The sequence below is a fragment of the Rhamphochromis longiceps genome, linkage group LG6 (genome assembly GCF_057381845.1).
Source record: "Rhamphochromis longiceps isolate RC_006_pf linkage group LG6, R_longiceps_female_GT1.1, whole genome shotgun sequence".
Taxonomy (NCBI): domain Eukaryota; kingdom Metazoa; phylum Chordata; class Actinopteri; order Cichliformes; family Cichlidae; genus Rhamphochromis; species Rhamphochromis longiceps.
This window is the reverse complement of record NC_140562.1, coordinates 8538395-8559426: the sequence shown is the minus strand read 5'-3', so window position 1 is coordinate 8559426 and position 21032 is coordinate 8538395. Positions and strand designations below refer to the sequence as shown.

The 21032-nt window shown below is 41.1% G+C and overlaps 1 protein-coding gene and 1 long non-coding RNA gene across 2 annotated transcripts; one reads left to right on the top strand and one right to left on the bottom strand.

Annotated features, from left to right (window-relative positions):
* Positions 1–1643: 1643 nt before the first annotated feature.
* LOC146667458 (uncharacterized) lies at positions 1644–6640 on the bottom strand. Its single transcript, XR_014912062.1, has 2 exons — positions 5056–6640; positions 1644–4423 (listed from the first exon to the last, which is right to left on the bottom strand). It is a non-coding gene; the product is annotated as an uncharacterized LOC146667458 (long non-coding RNA).
* Positions 6641–13335: 6695 nt separating this feature from the next.
* LOC146667457 (B-cell receptor CD22-like) lies at positions 13336–17506 on the top strand. The gene is made up of 9 exons (XM_085408329.1): positions 13336–13342; positions 13492–13848; positions 13931–14191; positions 15380–15640; positions 16298–16558; positions 16659–16919; positions 17008–17095; positions 17216–17273; positions 17402–17506. The coding sequence occupies exons 1-9, from the start codon at positions 13336–13338 to the stop codon at positions 17504–17506; spliced, it is 1659 nt and encodes a 552-aa protein (XP_085264455.1).
* The last annotated feature ends 3526 nt before the right edge of the window (positions 17507–21032 follow it).

Here is a 21032-nt window from a genome sequence, read left to right as displayed (position 1 = left end):
CTTTCCTTCTAAGATTCCTAATTATTTAAAGTAACACTCAGGTATGCCATTCAGCGTGTTAGTACGAGCTCGGGAGCAGCTTGGGAGAACAAGAAAACAGAGACTGCTTTAGGTTGCCTTCCCAATCGACTCAAAGGTTTATTTAGTACATAACAGCTTATATAGAGAAAAAAAGGTTCGTGTGTCAGCAAGTTCTCAGTTCAAACCAGTACAGACCAAATAAGGAAACGTCTTCCTGCCTTGTGAGCAAAGAAGTATCCTGTGTGTAGTTTATCAGTTCAGCTATAATTTATGATCATCCCAGCAAAATACACTCCTAGACATAAAATACAGAGTTCTTTCATTAGTGAATTCTGAAACAAACCACCTGGCCTTTAACGAGCCTTTTTCTAAGAGATAAGGAAGGGAGGATGGGAGTAAGGAAGTGGTCTCATCTCTGTGGTGTTTTCGACCTTGGGGTACCAGCCTGTGAGTCTTACACATCAATTCTTGGGTCAGAGAGAAAAATAACTAAAACAAAGGGGCCTTATTGAATGACAGAGTTTTCCTGCATAATGTCACTATAAAACAATATCCAGTAAATGCTACCATGGTACTAAAATACCTAACAGTTCCCCTCTTTTATTATTTTTTAAAAATAATAACTCAAATAGAAAGGAAAAATCACAAATGTAATAACATAATATAAAAAGCAAATCATAAAATGTAATAGTTCACAACCTAATGTTCAATATACACATCAGGAACATCATTGGTAACATCTGGCACATCCTCAGGATCAATTTGTGCTAATTGCAAATACATTGAAGTGGCTGTACTGGTAGCTATATGGGTTATCATTGAAAATGTGGCTTGCAGAAATGTGAACAGGGTTGCACTTTACAATATGAAATAGTAAATAAAAATCCTAAGGTTAATGCAGTAGATATGATTAATAACCTAAATATATAAAAAAGACAGTTCTTCAGTCGTCTTCTGGCCTGGTCCCAGGTTCGAGAGACACAGAATAAGCGTCGTATGATGACAATGGGCATTTCATTTTCTCCATTATCAGGATGAAATGAGTCTGGCTTTATCAGGTTAGACATCATGTGGTACTTTTGGCTTTCTGTTCCTGCTGGATGTTTGAGTACCTTGTTGTTGTTCTTTCAGGCGTTGTGTGTTAAGCAGTGATTGTGTGTGTGTACATTGGATCCGGGCGCTGGCTCGCCGGAGATGTCATCTACCCGTGTGTGTTTATCTGCTCTAGTTCCGGGCGCTGGCTCGCCGGAGATGTCGTCTGCTTGATCCGACGCCTGAGATGGTCCGATTGGGCTGGTCTTAACCCTGCTGGCATGAATCCACTGAGGTTGTCCGTCTGTGAGGATGCTGGTTCTTCGTCACTGCCAGTACAGTCTGGGGCTGGAACACGCGCGGCCTCCCAGAGAGTCCTTGGTTTTAGTGGCTTCTCCAACATGCATCTCCTTGTCTCCACTGGTGGAACTGTGGAGGGGAAAGGCTGAGAGAGACAAACTTTCTGATAGTTATTATTCAGTGTTTCTACCAGGTTGTGAACATCAGTGGACAATGCAATATACATCACCTTCTACTAGCGGTGCCCCTCTGGAAGCTGACCATGGTGTTGGAAATAGTCTTATTTCAAATGGAAATAATTTGGTTACTGTAGATTGAGTCATTCTAATCTCACACAGGACTTGAGGAAGTAATTTGACCCAGGTCATTAAAGTTTTAGCACACTTTTGAATTACTTCTAATGTGAATGAAGATCCTCTATCACTGTTAATCTGGTGAGGTATTCCGAATCTGGGTATTATTTCATTGCTCAACTTTTGACAGACTACTTCTGCAGTTTCTTTTGAGGTTGGATAAGCTTCTACTCATTTACTAAATTGATCCACTATTACCAGTAAGTACTTGATGCTTCCTTGCGCTGGCATATGTGTAAAATCAATTTGTAATGTATGAAATGGAAAATCTGGTTGTGGTAAATGCTGATGTTTCGCTTTTGAGCTACCTACATTAGTTCGTGCACATGTTAGACAGGTTGCTAATATGCTTTTTACTGCATGCAATGTTTTCTCAATTACAAATCTTAATTTTATTGCCCCTATTACCCCTCTTTGTCCGACATAACTCACACAGTGAAAATGTCGGGCAAGGACTGGCACCAGGGAATATGGGAGGGCAATCAAACCCTTAAGATTTTGTATAAGCCATCTCTGTCTTCTAAGGTACAGTCATTATTCTCCCAATACGTGTAATCACATGCACAGGCTTGCTCTTTTATGAATTTTAAATCAACATTTTTGTCTAAATAGTCTGGGAGTGTAACAAGTGGCAGCTGTAGGGGCACAGATAATACTTCCTGCGGAGGTGGGAGCTGTGATGCAGCTGCAGCCTTGGCTGTCACGTCTGCTAAGGCATTACCTGTTGCTTCGTCTGTGTCAGCTGTACTGTGTCCTTTCGTTTTTACAACTGCAACGGCCGATGGTAGCTGTATAGCCTGAAAAAGTCTTTGAACAAAATCAGAATTTAGCAATTTATTTTCCATCAGCAGATCTAAATCCTCTCTGTCTCCACAATGTGCCAAAGTCATGCACAACGCCAAATGCATAGCGGCTGTCTGTGTAAATCGTCACATGCTTATCCAAATGTAGCTCACAGGCGCGTATTAAAGCCATGAGCTCTGCTTTTTGTGCTGAGTGAAATGGTAATGAGTGAGCCTCTAGTATGATGTCAGGCACTGTCACCACTGAATAGCCACAAAGAAATGAGTTGTCATTCGGCCTTGAACAGGACCCGTCCACATAAACCGTGGCTGAGTCTGGGATAGGTGTTTGCTCTAAATCTGGACGTGGTGCTGTGGATTCCTGTATACGTGTCATGCAGTCATGATCGTCAAGCCTGTCTGAGCCATCCTGTCGGTCAGAAGAACACAGCATAGGATCAATAAATGTGCTGGCGAATTGGGTGTGCTGCTCGCTTTTATAGTGAGATTTGCATATGTTGTTTAGTTATGTTTGCTACAATGGTCGTGACCTGGTGATTGGTGTGTAGAATAGTGTCATGTGAGAGTGTGAGCTTCTCGCAGTCCCTTATCATGATAGAGCAAGCTGCTACTGCCCTCAGGCAGGCCGGCATTCCTGAACAATTCAGGCAGCACCTTTGAGTGGCGGAGGTCAGCACTCCCTGTAATGCATTGAAAGAGGCAGTCATTTCTGTGGACCACAGTATTCGAGGAGGCTTGTCTTTTTTTTACAACAGTCACGCAGAATGTGGTCATGAAAAGAACAGTCTGGTATCCACTGTCTGCAATAGTTCACCATGCCCAGGAAGGACAACATTTCCTTCTGTGTAGTGGGCCGAGGGACAGAGGTCACAGCTTTGACCCTGTCTGCAGTCATGGAACGTTTTCCGTGAGACAGTGTGAATCCCAAATATTGAACAGAAGTCTGACAGTACTGCATTTTCTTTGCTGATGCTTTGTGGCCAGTCTTTTGGAGGTGCTGGAGAAGCATGTGTGTAGCAGTTTGACATAGTTTTTCACTTTCAGCACAGAGGAGGAGGTCATCCACATGTGGATCAGGGTGCAGCCCTGGAGGAGTGAAGCACCATTGAGAAAGCAGCAGAGCTGTCTATCATGCCTTGGGGCAAACGAGTCCAAGTGTACTGCTTATTTCTATGTGTGAATGCAAATAACGGCTGTGTGTCACAGGTACTGAGAAAAAGGAGCGGAGCATAAATCCACCACGGTGAAATGTGTATGCAATGCATGTCAATATGCTGTGAACATCTGAAACGAGAGGTGGCAGAGGAATGTTGACTGCATTAATTTGCCTTAAGTCTTGTATGAAACGCCATACGCCAGGTTTGTTAGGCTTTGGCACAGGATTGACAGGAGTAATATATCGAGATACTGTAGGCTTTATTACTCCTGTAGTCTCTAAATCTCCTATCATGACATCTAGGGCTGCGGCTTTTTCGGCAGAAATGGGATGTTGCTTGACATATACTGGCTTGTTGTGTTTTAATAGGTGTACGTGATAAAGTGTACAGTCAATAAATCCTATATCATTCTCACTTTTAGACCACAATGTCATATTCTGGTATTCAGCTGGCAATGTAACTGCAGAAATAGTACAGTGGATAGGTTAGGTTACATCTATGTGACGACATGGTGTAGTTATGTCATAACCTATGTCTGAGTTATGTGACAAAATCACTGTTTGACCTTCACTTGTGTGAGCAGTTATCATGTTGTTGAAAAGTGTGAGAGAAACAAAAGTGTGGCTCCCAGTCATGGGATTACCTGTTAGTGGCGTCTGTACACGTTTTTTTGGCACAGTGTGTGACATAGAGTACCGGACAAAAAGGATGTTGAGTTCATTCTCTGCTGAGGGTCCAGCTGACACAGAGGATGTTCCTTCTCCATCATCTCGGTACATAGGGCAGAGAAAACATAAGCTGTTATCAGTGTCAGCAAACATTTCACACTTTGTGTTAAATTAAATACACAAATTCATTTTTGCTCTGGGTGTCTGCGGCTGCTGGAAAACTGAGCTAAATTTGCACCTCTAGCTTGTCCAACAGTGCATAAAGCGTTTTATGAATACTAGGATAGATTCATCAGGCTTCTGTTTACACATAGTTACTGCATTTAAGTCAATTTTGTCTCTGGACATTGTTAGCAGGAATTTCTTTAGATTCTTAAAGAAATTGGTGATTTTGTCATTATTTACCCACAAAAACTCTGCAGTTGTGGATGCTTTATCATGCTTTGGGTCTAATTCACCTATCTCTCTTATGAGTTGTGACTCGGTTACTCCAGGAATGCATTGCATGCAAGACTAGCTTTTCCCGCAGTAGATTTATTTTCTTTGCTAGAGCCTGCACTAGTTTTATTTGATGTTAAAGTATCTACGCCTGGTTCCGGTCCTTTTGTCCATAGCGGTAACATTTGATGCATCACGTCGCGGCATTCTATGATATTTTCTACAGGACTTTTTAAGCAGACTACTTTTCTTATCACAAATGATATTCAACATTTCTACTGACCTGGTTTCTGGCGATAATCGTTCGGGATAAGGCTCCGAAAAGAGATTAGAATGCATTGTACTCACAGTCCGTAAGTTGTAAACAAAGTCAGTCACATAAGCACTTCCGCATGTTCTGGATACGTGATCATGGACGTCTTCACCGATTCGCGGACGTAGGTTACACGTAACTGGAAATGGGAGTCGTACTGAGCTGTTATTTGAGACTTTATTTTGTATTTTATTAATTTTTTGGTTTTACAGGTACTTTAGATTTTTTATCGGACCTGTCTGTGGTCTTTGAATAATTCTGACTCATGTTCAGTGATTTCCAGAGGGGTTTACACGCTAGGAGGATTTAGGTTAGTATTTTCGCTGCGGCACAGCTGAGGTTACTTTAAATTTATTGCTAGCAATTTTTTGTTTGTGTGAGCAACTCTCACTTAGCGAGCAACTTCTCGCTTAACGAGCAACTTCTCGTAAAACAACAGGCAACTTCCTGTGTCTTTCTGCTTTTAATTTACTGCTTTTAACCCTTGTATGGTAATCGGGTCTGTGAGACCCGTTCAACTTCTCCCTGTGTCACTCTTTGGTGAGCAACTTCTCACTTAACGAGAAGTATTTAAGACAACAGGCAACTTCCTGTGTCACTCTTTGGTGAGCAACTTCTCACTTAACGAGAAGTATTTAAGACAACAGGCAACTTCCTGTGTCACTCTTTCTGAGTGAGCAACTTAAACAAAATTAAAATATTCAAGACAACAGGCAACTTCCTGTGTCCACCAACACCACACAAGGGTTAATTTACTTTATTCGGGGACTGAGGAAGTCAGTCAGTGTATCTCTCTGGATCACTAAGTGAAACTTCGTCAGCATATCCCGTTTTTTTATGGATCGATCACTGAGAGAGGTATAATAGGTCTTTATATAAATATGAAAGACGCATATTTACCTTCTGTCAGTATCCCACTTCTGACACCAAAATTGAAGGAAATTGCCGTCCCGGGTTTCCTCCGTGGCGTGAGCGATAAGCAGAGTTTTGTCCTTTCCTTCTAAGATTCCTAATTATTTAAAGTAACACTCAGGTATGCCATTCAGCGTGTTAGTACGAGCTCGGGAGCAGCTTGGGAGAACAAGAAAACAGAGACTGCTTTAGGTTGCCTTCCCAATCGACTCAAAGGTTTATTTAGTACATAACAGCTTATATAGAGAAAAAAAGGTTCGTGTGTCAGCAAGTTCTCAGTTCAAACCAGTACAGACCAAATAAGGAAACGTCTTCCTGCCTTGTGAGCAAAGAAGTATCCTGTGTGTAGTTTATCAGTTCAGCTATAATTTATGATCATCCCAGCAAAATACACTCCTAGACATAAAATACAGAGTTCTTTCATTAGTGAATTCTGAAACAAACCACCTGGCCTTTAACGAGCCTTTTTCTAAGAGATAAGGAAGGGAGGATGGGAGTAAGGAAGTGGTCTCATCTCTGTGGTGTTTTCGACCTTGGGGTACCAGCCTGTGAGTCTTACACATCAATTCTTGGGTCAGAGAGAAAAATAACTAAAACAAAGGGGCCTTATTGAATGACAGAGTTTTCCTGCATAATGTCACTATAAAACAATATCCAGTAAATGCTACCATGGTACTAAAATACCTAACAATATCGACATGGGTGATCACAAACCAATAAAGCAACATGCCTACAGAGTAAATCCCACTAAGCGTGCCGTAATGCAGCAAGAAGTCCAGTATCTTCTTGACCATGGTTTTGCCCTTCCCAGTAATAGTTCTTGGAGCTCACCATCATTACTCGTTCCAAAACCCGATCAAACCTCCCGTTTCTGTAACGATTACCGAAAGGTAAATGCTGCTACAAAACCACTCTTTTCCACTCCCACGCATGGATGACCTGATCCATCGTGTGGGCTTGGCAAACTTTGTGACCAAACTTGACCTCCTAAAAGGATACTGGCAAGTCCCATTAACCAAACGCGCATCAGAAATCAGTGCCTTTGTTACACCCGATCATTTTTTGCAATACACCGTCATGCTGTTCGGGTTAAGAAATGCTCCCGTCACATTCCAACGACTGATGAACACTGAGTTACATGGTGTCATAAACGGCAAAGTGTATCTGGATGATATAGTGGCCTATTCATCTACCTGGACTGAACACCTCAAAACTCTCAGTGAAATATTTGACCGTTTGCGTGATGCCTCTCTGACACTAAACTTGGCTAAGTGTGATTTTGGAAAGGCTGTTGTAACCTACCTAGTGAAACAAGTAGGACAGGGTCAAGTCCTCCCTGTTGCTGTGAAAGTGCAGGCAATATTAAACTTCCCAGCTCCGCAGATGCGTTGGGAGCTGCGGCGTTTTCTAGGCATTGCAGGTTATGGGGGCTGGTGCAGTGCTTTTGCAGGAGGATGAAAATGGCATTAAACATCCGGTCTGTTTCTTTTCCAAAAAATTCCTAAAACACCAATTGCATTACAGCACGATTGAAAATGAAGCCTTAGCCTTATTGCGAGCCTGCAGCACTTTGAAGTGTACCTTGGGTCCAGTCCCGTTCCAACCGTCGTGTTCTCTGACCACAAGCCTCTCCAGTTCCTAACTCGAATGCAGAACAACAACCAGCGCCTTATGCGCTGGTCCTTACTCCTCAGGACTTCAACATTGAAATCCGGTACAAAAAGGGCTTAGAGAACGTCATGGCTGATACCCTCTCTAGGTCATGAATCAAACATTTCATTTGGGGTTAAATGTTTGATTTTTGGGTGGGGGGAAATGTTATGATCTAATGTTGGCAGTGTTTGTTTTATGTGTGACTCCTCCCACCAGAGGATGGCTGTGGGTTTTTTCCCCACTCTCTTAGGAGGTGGATACCTGGGCGTGCCTGCTGAGTAGTTGGGTGGAGTTTCTTCCTGTCCTTGGATTGGATAATTGGCTAATCACCTCCAGTACTTAACTACCAGATGACAGCCACCTGGCCCCCTCTCTCATAACCTCCACCATCCAACAAAGAACCTGTGTTTGTGATTCGTTGCTGTGTAGAGTGTCTTTGCCAAATTAATTTGCAAGTATAACCTTGTGTGTGTGTGGCGTTAGTACCTCCATTTTGTAAATAGCTGTAAATAGTTTTGTCAAGTAGCAATCGTGTATTTTGTTCACCTTGTATATATTCTTTACTGCAACAGCCTAGTAGGCGTGAGAAGCCATTTTTGTTTGAGTTTTCTCGTTTTTCATTTAGAAAGTTAGGTAAGTGAATTGTCTTTTGCTTGGTTTTCATTTGTATAGGAAAGCATAGGGACCATTAGGGAGTTTTGTTTGTTATTTTTGGCACTGCTCACTGCTGAAGAAAATAAATGGCTGCTTAGCACTTTAAAAAGACATTGTTGTTTGTGTTCTTGCTTTGGTGGAGTGGGAGTGGGCCAACTTCTTGTTGCATTCAATACTCGCCTAGACTAAGAACGCAACAACTGTTTATAAGATTTGGGGAAACCTGCAGTCAGCTGAGACTGAAGAAGTCACTCGGATGAGTGACGAAACGTTTCTCCCACAAAACGCTACGTTCAGATGAACAGAATCAACTTTTGGAGATTTGAATTATACTCAAATATTATGCTGACTGTCATTTGCATCAAATATTTAGGGAAATCAGAGAAAAATATCATCTGCATAATAATTTGGAACGCGGTGTAAAAACAGAAATCAGAAAAATGAGTTTGTGGGACCATTAACAGCCTTTGCCTAGAAGATCTCAGACTGCGAGAAGAGGTGTAGGGTTCTAGAAGAATCAGCTTCAGGACCACCAGAGTCAGTCTGATGATATTGATCATTAGTACAGGTTTCCATACAGGAAACAAACAGGAGATACGTCCAAGCAGAAAGATTAGGTTAAGAGATTAATTTATAGAGTGATCATTTATGTGTTTGGTGCCATCAACTGCACTACTGTAAATGCTGTATCAACAATCATTCTGTACAATACGATAATTATACTTCTACAACTTTTTAGAACAGTTTATGACTTGCATAGTTCATATTTCTGTATAGTTTTCATATTTATATGCTGTTCATAGCCTGTATATAGCTTGAACACTCACTACAGCCTGTACATACTTATAGTCATAGCATATTCATAACATACTTCATACCGTGTACATTGTAACATACCCATAATAGACCCATATTTTGTACCTTCATACCTATAATTTCTGTAATATATCTATATCATGGCTAAAGCACCTTCTGGCTGGATGCAAACTGCAATTCTTTGCCTTGTACTTGTACGTGACATTCTATTTCTATTCTATTCTATTCTATCAACATACGATATAATGGAGTTTCTTTTCTTAACACAGTTACAAAAAGTGTGTGAATATTTATAATGATTTGATCAGATCCTGAGAGTTTATGGCTCACCTGCTAAAGCAAACAGATGTAGGGTGCAGTAATGACATCTTCTGCTGTTCTTGGCTTCACAATAATAACTCTCACTGTACTGATGTGTTTGGTAAGTCTGAGTTATCGGTGTGTGCTATCAAACAGAAATATGTCCATACGGAACCTGGTGCTTGTAGATAACAATAATTATCCTGTGATGCAGTTTAATAAGTAGAACAGGAACAGACTGTTAATGCATTTGTTAGTTTCCACTCTGATCACACTGCAGTCAGGTTCATGTTGAGTTTCTGTCAGTGTGAAAACCACAGGAAACCAATAATAGACTTAAGGCGTGACAAACTATTTACAGCAACGGAATAGGTAACAAAAATGTCACCTCTGGTGCATGTTCATAAAATTAATTAAACTGTCCACATTTCCTTCATTTCTGAAGCTAAATGCAGACATACTGCACTCGATACAGAGAGAAGGACCAAAACAAATCCTCCCACTGCACTCGGTTAAACTCATAATGCTCCGGTCATCTGTCTATGTGACTTCAGAAGCAGTAAAACATGGCAGCAAGTAAATAATGTGACCACATGTACACACTAATAAACAATTCTACTTTGGGCGATCGTGGCTCAAGATTTTTGGGAGTTCGTATTGTAATCGGAAAGTTGTCAGTTCAAGCCCCGTTCGATACAACGACCGTCTCGGTCGTTGTATCCTTGGGCAAGACACTTCACCCGTTGCCTACTGGTGGTGGTCGTGGCGCCAGTGTCCTGCAGCCTCACCTATGTCAGTGCGCCCCAGGGTGGCTCCAATGTAGCTTGCCATCACCTGTGTGTGAATAGGTTGATTACTGAATGTGTAAAGTGCTTTGGGGTCCTTAGGGTCTAAGTAAAGCGCTATACAAATACAGGCCATTTACCATTTCAAAGGTGAAGGGAAGATCATCATCTCTAAAGAGTCGTTTACGCTCTGGTGTGCAGGCAAAAGACAGAAATCACACTTCTGAAATATGTCAGCTTACTTCCTCTTCACAGCTTTCATGCGCACAACGAGCCAATACAAGAAAAAATGAACTTCCTGATTTAATCTGTACTGTTGAGTTGGTGATAAATATCTGATGTTTATCACCAACACAACAGTTTCAGCCTCTTTTAAGCTCCCTTGTTGATGCAGCTCTTTGCTCTTTGATCCACATTTGAAAACCACGCGCACAGTTTATAGTACCATTATCATACTAGTGATCTGTTGCATTGTGAACTGAAGCGCCTGCTGCTACAGGTGATCATCATACAATAAAAATAATAAAGTTATTGTGGTGAGTAAACAGATATCTCAATCTTTATTTGCAGTCCTGCTGTTTCATTAACTGCTCAACTACAGGAATGCAGCTCTATTAGCATAACACCCCCAATCAGCAACAGTGACCACAGATCATTAAATGGCACAGCAGTCTCAGTCATGATGGCCATTACTCAGTACTAAACAAATAGCTGCAATTCACATGACAAATTAACAATAGCAATGATAAATGCACACAGGATAACTGAAATAGCTCTTATTAACACTGTGACTCTACTCATGAATGTCTGCATGAACGTCCCATGAGACTTTGGGTTAGTGGCCCCCCTCCCTAAGGCACTACAATGTTCTATAAAGAAAACTAAATAATAATAAAAACACAAGACATGCAGCTTGTGGGGATAGGTTAATTGGATAATCCAAATTGCCACTAGGTGTGAATGTGTGAATGAATGTGAGTGCGAATGGTTGTCTGTCCCTGTGTGTTGGCCCTGCGACAGACTGGCGACCTGTCCAGGGTGTACCCTGCCTCTCGCCCTATGACAGCTGGGATAGGCTCCAGCGCCCCCCGCGACCCTGAAAAGGATAAGCGGAAGTGAATGGATGGATGGATGGACATAAAAAATAAGAAAAACAAGTTTTCTATCAAACAATCACATTCATGCTCTGATAAATGGCCTGCATTTGTATAGCGCTTTTCTAGTCCCTAAGGACCCCAAAGCGCTTCACACTACATTCAGTCATTCACCCATTCACACACACATTCACGATGGCAAGCTACATTGTAGCCACAGCCACCCTGGGGTGCACTGACAGAGGCGAGGCTGCCGGACACTGGCGCCACCGGGCCCTCTGACCACCACCAGTAGGCAAACACAGAGTTAGTATCTTGCCCAAGGATATTTGGCATGCCGCCAGGAGGCAGCCTGGGATCGAACCACCGACCATTCTGATTAGTGGCTGACCTGCTCTGCCACCTGAGCTACAGCCATCCCGCTGTAAAGACATCAGGGAGTAACCTGACGTTCAGTATCATGCCCAAGGATACTTTGGCATGCAGACTGGAGAAGCCAGTCAATCAAAAACAACCTTCTCATTGTCAAATGACCTGCTCTACCTAAGAGGCTTGCCTGGGATAACACATTGGACTACTGAAGACTGGAAGAAGGTATTATGGACTAATAAATGAAAATTCAAAATCTTTGGTTCATCACGCAGGATCTTGGTACGCTGCTGAGTAGAAGAAAGGATGGTTCCACAGTGGCTGTGTCCAAATTCAGAGGCATCCTTCAGAAACTGCATTTGTAGGCTGATTAAATCACAGTCAGGTGATGAAGGCTGCCCAAATTCGAAGGCTGATCCAAATGCGGCCCACAAATGCATCCACCATTTCCCTGGATTTGAAGGATGGTTTGGGTGTATCCTTTATGGCCCACCCTATCCCAGGATTCATTGCGATCCATACTGGAGAATTTTGTTCTTGTAACAATGGCGGTCGAAGTGAGAGATAAAGTGAGAGAGGAGTACAATTTTAACTGTAAGTATTAAAATCTGGTGGGATAAAAGTTTAATTCTTAAAGCAGTTGTGTTGTTAGGGTTTGGGAGTTTGCATAGACATGTTTTTTTGTAAGAATCACCTCTAAACCAGCTTGTATGATGGGTCCTGTGGTTTTTCATGTATTGCCGCTTACATACAGCTAATTTAGATTTTCTCAAATTAACCTTTTTGTGATATGTTGATCACAATGATCACCTCTTCATCAGCCACTGTGGCATATAGCTACAAGATCCATTTATACATCTTATGCTTATGAGTAGTTTTAACCCTCATGCATTACAGAACAGCATGACCCTCTCAGACCTCTCAGTGAAGCCTTCTAAAGAGAGCTACTGTAAAAAGTCTTTTAAAGACATAAATTGTCTTAAAATAAAGACAGAAGAGGAAGCCCACACACAGGCTGTATGGTTTTACTGAATTGTTTTGGTCACATGCATTTCTGCAGTGTTGGTTGTTCAAAGTAAAAAAATAACTCAACTAAACCGGATGTGATGGTGGGTGCCAGTCGCTGCGTGTTGTGGCTTTTATTAGTGACTTAGAGAGCAGAAACCCACAAAGGTATCTGAGTGCAAAAAACAGAAAACACAAAATAAATAATAATTTTTAAAAAGCTGTTTTATTATTAGTTTACTCCTAACAAACCAGACACATGAACTTTTATTATGTTCTCACACATATTATAAATTAGGATTGAATTGTGACAATGAAAAACTGACACATTTGCATCACTGCGTGTATTAGAGGTGTGAAAAGGAAGGAAGGGCGCTTTTACTAACCTGAACTCAGTTTTCTGCCTGCAGACCACATCAGAAAGGCATCTTAAGAGACAGAGTGAGAATTGTTTTTTGATGTGTCTAATTCCTGGATACATTATTTACCTGCTAACATTTCTTTTCTTCTCTGAAGTCACACAGACAGATGACAGGAGCGGCTATGAGTTTAACTGCAGCACTCAGAGGAGTTTTTATCGTGCTGCTTTCTGTGTCAGGTACTGTATGTCTACAGATAAGACCATTTGATCTTTTTGCTCTGAAAACAAACAGGTGGTTGAAATGACAAGTGAGTCAGTGATATAATAACACAAAATGTTGATCAACCGATGCAAAACCATTTTGGAATTCTGCTGTCATTGCACTAAAACAAATTCATTTACTCCAGATACAATAGCACATGTGTTATTGTGTTTTCTGATGTGCTCTGTGTTACAGTGGTACAGAGTCAGAATGGCTGGGGAGTGACTTACACTTCTACTCAGATCTGTGCTGTAAAAGGATCATCGGTGGAGATACGCTGCACCTACACATACCCACCCAGAATAAATAATGAAACTATTGAAGTTCAGAAAAGATTATGGTTTACTAAATTGCAACAAGATGTACCTGTGGATCTAAAAACTGATCCAAACTATGACGCTCGAGTGGAGTATTATTTTTTTCGGAACAACAGCACTCTGAGAATCACAGACCTGAGAGAGAGCGACTCAGCTCAATACAAGTTCAGGTTTGAGACAAACTATCGTAGTGGACGTTATACTGGCTCTCCTGGAGTCACTTTGCTTGTTACAGGTAAAAAAAAAATTAACATTGATATTTCTATGTATCTGTAACTGTTGCATTACACATGTTTATGGGTTTTTTCTTCCTCCAGATGCTCCAATACGCCACTCTGTGTCAGTGACTCTCTCGGGTGAGATAGTGGAGGGCAGCTCTGTGACTCTGACCTGTAGCAGTGATGCTAAGCCAGCAGCTAATTACACCTGGTACAAGGAGGATGATCAGAAACCTCTCAGTAAAGACTCCCAGCTCATCTTCAGCTCCATTCAGTCTTCTGATGCTGGAGAGTATTACTGCACAGCTGTAAACGACCTGGGGACAAAAAGGACTGGACACAACATCATCATTGTGAATTGTGTGTAAAAGACCATTAATATTTTAAAAAATACATTTCTTCATATATTGATATTCTGGTACTGTAGTTCATTCAGTAGCTTCAGTAGATTATTATTTTATTCACTTTATTCTATTGGCTTAAAGACATGTACTGCTCAATTAACCCAAAGTCAAACTGCAGGGACTTTGGTACATTTAGGAAAAAGCAACCTCTGTGAATCCTTCATGTTAGTGTTCTCGTATCTGATGGATGCATGAGATGAAGGTGATAAAAGAGCATCAAAGAGTGTCTGGAGGAAGAGGAGCAACATTGCCAGAGAGCTATAAAATGAACCTGAGTGAAATACTCACGTGCATGTTTATGTTAACGGACAAACTGTCAGGAACAGACTGCATCAGGGTGGAGTAGGAAATCCTTTAGTCAGACTTGTAATCACAGCCTAGCACTGTGCAGATGCACTGGCTTTAATAAGATAACACCAGAACTGGCAGGTCCACCACTGGTGATGAGACCTGACGAGAATTCACACTGAGCACATGTGACAGAGTTTGGATTTGCTGCTTGTAATATTTATGTAAAATATCTGCCTCCTTGATTTCTTATTTTGCATTTTTGCCACTTGTTTGTTTGTGGTCATCAAACACATTTTACCATTAGACGAATGCAAAATGCAGCTTTTAAATAGTGTTTTAATTGATTTCATTTCATTTAACCCTTTAACCATCTGAATCAGCTGTGTTAGATCAAGACTACAATTAAAACATGCAGGACACTGGTCCTCGAGGCCTGGAGTTGCCCACCCCTGGTTTAGGTTAGGGTTTAAAAGCTATCCAGCTATCGATTCAAGTGATATCTTTATTCAAAAGTTCTAGAGGTGTGATAAATTAGTAACATTTTTAAAAAGAAATCTGTAAGGGGGCAAATACTTTTTCATAGTAATGTGCCTGATCTCCACGTGTTAGCGAATGATATATTCACTGCTGGATAAAATCGTCAGACCCATTTTCAAACCTAACTCTGGGGCTCATAAATCAGGAGATTCAGACCATCTTTGGTCTAAAGAAAGCATTAAAGAATGACCCATGAGTGTTTGTTTAATGTGAGCTGTAGTGTTATTGGGCGGGGCATGTAGTTTTATCTTCTACTATGAAAACTCAATCATAATGTGTAATTAAACATTAAATATGTTCATGTTTCCTCCTCCAGATGCTCCAAAGCTTCCCTCTGTGTCAGTGAGTCCCTTTGCTGAGATAGTGGAGGGCAGTTCAGTGACTCTGACCTGTAGCAGTGATGCTAACCCAGCAGCTAACTACACCTGGTACAAGAACAATGATCGCAAACCTCTCAGTGAGAGCTTCCAGCTTGGGTTCAGCTCCATTCAGTCCTCTGACTCTGGAGTGTATTACTGTAAAGCCAGAAACAAGCTGGGGATGAAGACGTCTAGGAACAAACTTCTTGATGTAAAATGTAAGTAAAAACATGGCTAGTTGTTCACTGTGCAGCTTCAGTAAAGCACTCTGGATTCCAAATGGCTTCTGGATATACATCCCTGAGATGTAAACCATCAGTAAGACATGCAGTTAGTGGGGTTGGGTCTGGTCATTCTAAATTGTCCATAGGTGTGATTGTGAGTGTGAATGGCTATCTGTCTGTCCCTGCAACACCTGCCTCCTGCCCTATGGCAGCTGGCATAGGCTCCAGCCCCTCCGTGACCCTTACAAAGATAAGAGGATGGATGGATGGATGGATGGATGGATGGATGGATGGATGGGTGGTACTGTAATTGTCTGAATGCCACAAAACCCTCCACAACAGCACAGATTTGTTTCTGCTTTGAACATATTTTTTGTGATTCTGGTTGAATCTGTAGGTTTCTTTTGGTTGGGTTTGGTTTCATTTGACTTTCAGAATGATAAGTAGAAGACTTTCCTATATTTACATCCTTTGTATTGATTTGAGTGGTTGAAGGACAGAAATTAGACTCTTACATGTCACGAGAGAGACCTGATTGGCAACCAAAGGATTATGTAAATCCAATTACCTAATCCAACGATCACACTACATGAACATGCTTAAGTCATCAATGGACAGGCAAACTCTCTGTGTCTTTACCTTCTCTTTCAGATGCCCCAAAGTTTCTGTCTCTATCAGTGAGTCCCTCTGATGAGATAGTGGAAGGCAGCCCTGTAAATCTGATCTGCAGCAGTGATGCTAACCCAGCAGCTAATTACACCTGGTACAAAGACAACAAAGTACTGTCAGTAGGACAACAGGGTGTTTATCACTTTATCTCCATCAGATTGGAGGACAGTGGGGATTATTCCTGCAAGTCTGAGAATGTGCATGGAGAGGCCAACTCTACCTCTCTATCAGTGGATGTACAATGTGAGTGTTTTTTGTCAGTCTAAACGTTCAAAATACTTTTTAAGAATCTTAACAGAATTTGAATATAAATTTACATAGTGTTTAATTTACTGTTTACTAGATCCTCCGAGACTTCCCTCTGTGTCAGTGAGCCCCTCTGCTGAGATAGTGGAGGGCAGTTCAGTCACTCTGACCTGTAGCAGTGATGCTAACCCAGCAGCTAATTACACCTGGTACAAGGAGGATGATGAGTCACCAAAGGCATCAGGACAGAACTTCACCATCACTGACATCCAACCTGAACACAGTGGGAGTTATTACTGTGTTGCCCAGAACTCAAGAGGACATCAGAACTCCATCTTACAGCTGGATGTTGTGGCAGGTCAGTTTGATGCTCCTCACAGTTGAATGATCTGTGAAACTAGATGTGCAACTCAGACTTGCATCCTGTTTGTTTGTCTTCTTTTTAGTGAAATCAGTAATAATCGCGAATATCATCAGGTTGAGTCTGGTGGTTCTGATGCTGATTCCTTTGTTTTTGTTGAGTATACAGATAAGGTAATATATATGTATATATAAAATCATCAGTTCCATTACTTTTCTTTTCCCCCCAACTTTATCTTTAAAGCTGCTGATTCAGTTTCAATAAAAATTGATTTGTTATTGGAATTTATCCAGGAAGAAGAAACAGGCAAACTTACATACTGGAGCAGGTGGACCTGCTGATATGATCCAGGTAAGAAGTGCTACACAACAGACAGTTTTTGCAATATGAATTAGAGCCAGTAATAATTTTACCACAATGCAATATATGTTTAAAGAAGCTCTTTTAGTCTTATCATTATTTTAATGTCTCTCCATCAGTTAGATTCTCATTCTGTTTATGAGAACCTTTCAGCCTTAAAGGCCTTCGCAGCAAGCACAGACAGACAAGAAGGTGCAGGAAGATCTGGAGTGAAGTCCAACTAGCTGAGAGTCCTGCATGGAAGAAACATAATGAACTGAAATCCATGTACCTCGTAAATATTATTTACTTGTTGAACCAGATTAAAAATGATTTAAAGAGAGAATTGTCATCCCTAAAGTAGTACAGGAGACTGAGGTGAGGCGGGAATGAAGTGGACACATTAAACTTAAGCTTTTTTCTTTTTCTTAAATTTAGCAACACATTTCAAAACAAATTTTGTATTAATTTTATTGCTACCGCATGATGATGTGATGCTTCACAGAGCTAATGAGATATTTGTAAGACGTTTTGCTTTCTACTTTATTTGCCCTTTAGATCAGTGAGCTTTTGTTTGCTGTTAAACTGTGAGATAAACTGTGGGAAACAGTTTCAGCCTTCTGTTGTATACTTCTGATGTTTTTGTAAATACAAAATGTAAAGTCTTTTTTACATCAAACTCACACCATGTATCTCCCCTCCTTGTAAACAACAGCAACTTCTTCAACTGAAGTTGTAGCATCATTTCGGTTTTCTCTAAATGCAGGGTGAAGGTTTGTAGAAAGTTTTCTTTTTTTCAATTTAGCTTTAGATTGTTCTAACGTTTATTTTCAGATTGCATTCTCCTATATTAAAGACAAATACAGTTTACATGTATTTTTTTCTTCTGAATCCTTCTGTTTTGTCAACAGAAAGATTAATTTATCCAGAGACACTGTGTGCTATGTACATTTTTGAAACCAGCGAGGCTTTGTGCAGATGTAAATTATAAATTCATATACATTTGTTGCATAAAATAGTTGATGTCAATCAGAAGAGAGGTGATAACCTAATGCTGTAGCAGGTATAGTCATCCAGCTCTGATGTTTATCTGATCATTCTATTTGCATTAAATCACATATATTTGTATATTTCCTCCATAAGCACTTCTTGAATAAAATCTCTGATATATCTTTGATATATTAAACAGGGCTAAACATGTAAAATAAAAATGGTTCCAAAGAAATAATATTAAGATGAAGCTCCTGTCTCCTCACATCTCAACACTGTCACCAGTGCTGTTTTTTTTTTCAGTTCTCAGCTATTTTTGTCATGGTCCTGAGTCTGACGACTTAGTGTTTTGTGTTTCTTTATATTTCTTGTTCTTGTTTATTCTGTCTTTTGTTTAGGTTTGCTATGTGTTAGGGTTTTGTTTCATGCCTGCCTGTGTCCCCTCTGTCTGTCCATGGTGTCACTGTGTCTGCTCGTGAATCTGTCTAAGTTCAGTGTCTTGTCTGGTTCTCTGTGCCTGCTAGTTTCCTGTTTTATTCTGAAGGTCTCTATCTCATGTGAGTGTGTTCAGTTTACGTTTCCTCTGTCTCGTCAGCTGTGATTTCTCCCAGGCGTGTCTCCCATCCCTTGATTACTGCTGTGTGTTCTTCTGCATGTTGCCGGTTCGTCTGCGTTAATCTCCCTGTTGGTGTCATTTTGCCACTTTGAAAATAAACATTCACTCATATCAGCTGTTCTTTGCCTGCGTTTTGGGTCCTTTAATAAGTCCACATGGCTCATTAGTGTTAATTCCTCCCTGAGGGTGTCCTTTCCTCTTCATTCATGTTTCATTTAGTTATGTAACTCCCTGTTTTGCTTTGAGAGTCGTTGTCCTTGTGCTTTGCTTTGTTTGTCTCATCTCTTGTGATTTAGTCCACCTGTGTCTTGTTCTCTCCAGCTCGTTTCACTTCCCCTAATTAGCCGTCTGTGTATACATTTTCACTGTCCCCCATATCTTATGTCAGAATGCCTGCGTATCTTCTCCAGGGCACCTTATGCTGAATGTGGGTTCAAGTTTTGGTTTTAGTAGTTAATAGTTTTCATTTTTTTCATGTATATATTTGTGCAATCAGCCAAATAAATGACTTGCTTTTAGTTCATTCCAGTCAGCCTTTGTGTATCTGCCTTTAGATCATCATACTTATCGGACTCAACCCATGACAGGATGAAATCATTAGATCTATTTTCATAGCATTGTCCATTTTAGAACTTTTAAAGGGCTTAAATCCCATGTACACTCTACCTAGTAGAAAAACACCGTCCCTAACAATAATCCCAAAACTATATGACACAGAACGTGCATTATAGCAAGACAGGGTGAAAAAACTTCCATCAGTTTGCCTGACAACTGACTGCTGGACCTCTAGAACCACCTGCTCTTTCATGCCTGTCACTTGCCACTTTATTGAAATTTACAAGATGACATCTTTCCAGCTGGACTGCTTTGACTTCACTGACAGAAACACTGCAGAAAACCTGGTACAGGAGCTATTAAGAGTGGCAAATGAGTGGCAAGACAGGACAAAGTGGTGTACTGTGTGAGTGATAATGCTGCAAACATCACCAAAGCCATAAAAAATTCTGAAGCGGACTCACCATCCATGTCTGGCACATACATTAAACCTGATGATTTAAAGATTCCCTGAAGGTAGGGAAAACAACCGTGGACAAGGTAAAGGCTATTGTGGAGTTTTTCCACAGAAGAACAGTAGCGATGCCTATGAGACTGTCCTGAGGTTTCCAGTTGTGTATAAAAGCTGCCACCTCTCTAAGCTCTGTTTTGTTCTTTGTGTGCCAAAGTCTGTTGTTATGTAAAATCCTTTCGAGAGTGCAGAATTATTAGGCAAATGAGTATTTTGTCCACATCATCCTCTTCATGCATGTTGTCTTACTCCAAGCTGTATAGGCTCGAAAGCCTACTACCAATTAAGCATATTAGGTGATGTGCATCTCTGTAATGAGAAGGGGTGTGGTCTAATGACATCAACACCCTATATCAGGTGTGCATAATTATTAGGCAACGTCCTTTCCTTTGGCAAAATGGGTCAAAAGAAGGACTTGACAGGCTCAGAAAAGTCAAAAATAGTGAGATATCTTGCAGAGGGATGCAGCAGTCTCAAAATTGCAAAGTTTCTGAAGCGTGATCATCGAACAATCAAGCGTTTCATTCAAAATAGTCAACAGGGTCGCAAGAAGCGTGTGGAAAAACCAAGGCGCAAAATAACTGCCCGTGAACTGAGAAAAGTCAAGCGTGCAGCTGCCAAGATGCCACTTGCCACCAGTTTGGCCATATTTCAGAGCTACAACATCACTGGAGTGCCCAAAAGCACAAGGTGTGCAATACTCAGAGACATGGCCAAGGTAAGAAAGGCTGAAAGACGACCACCACTGAACAAGACACACAAGCTGAAACGTCAAGACTGGGCCAAGAAATATCTCAAGACTGGTTTTTCTAAGGTTTTATGGACTGATGAAATGAGAGTGAGTCTTGATGGGCCAGATGGATGGGCCCGTGGCTGGATTGGTAAAGGGCAGAGAGCTCCAGTCCGACTCAGACGCCAGCAAGGTGGAGGTGGAGTACTGGTTTGGGCTGGTATCATCAAAGATGAGCTTGTGGGGCCTTTTCGGGTTGAGGATGGAGTCAAGCTCAACTCCCAGTCCTACTGCCAGTTTCTGGAAGACACCTTCTTCAAGCAGTGGTACAGGAAGAAGTCTGCATCCTTCAAGAAAAACATGATTTTC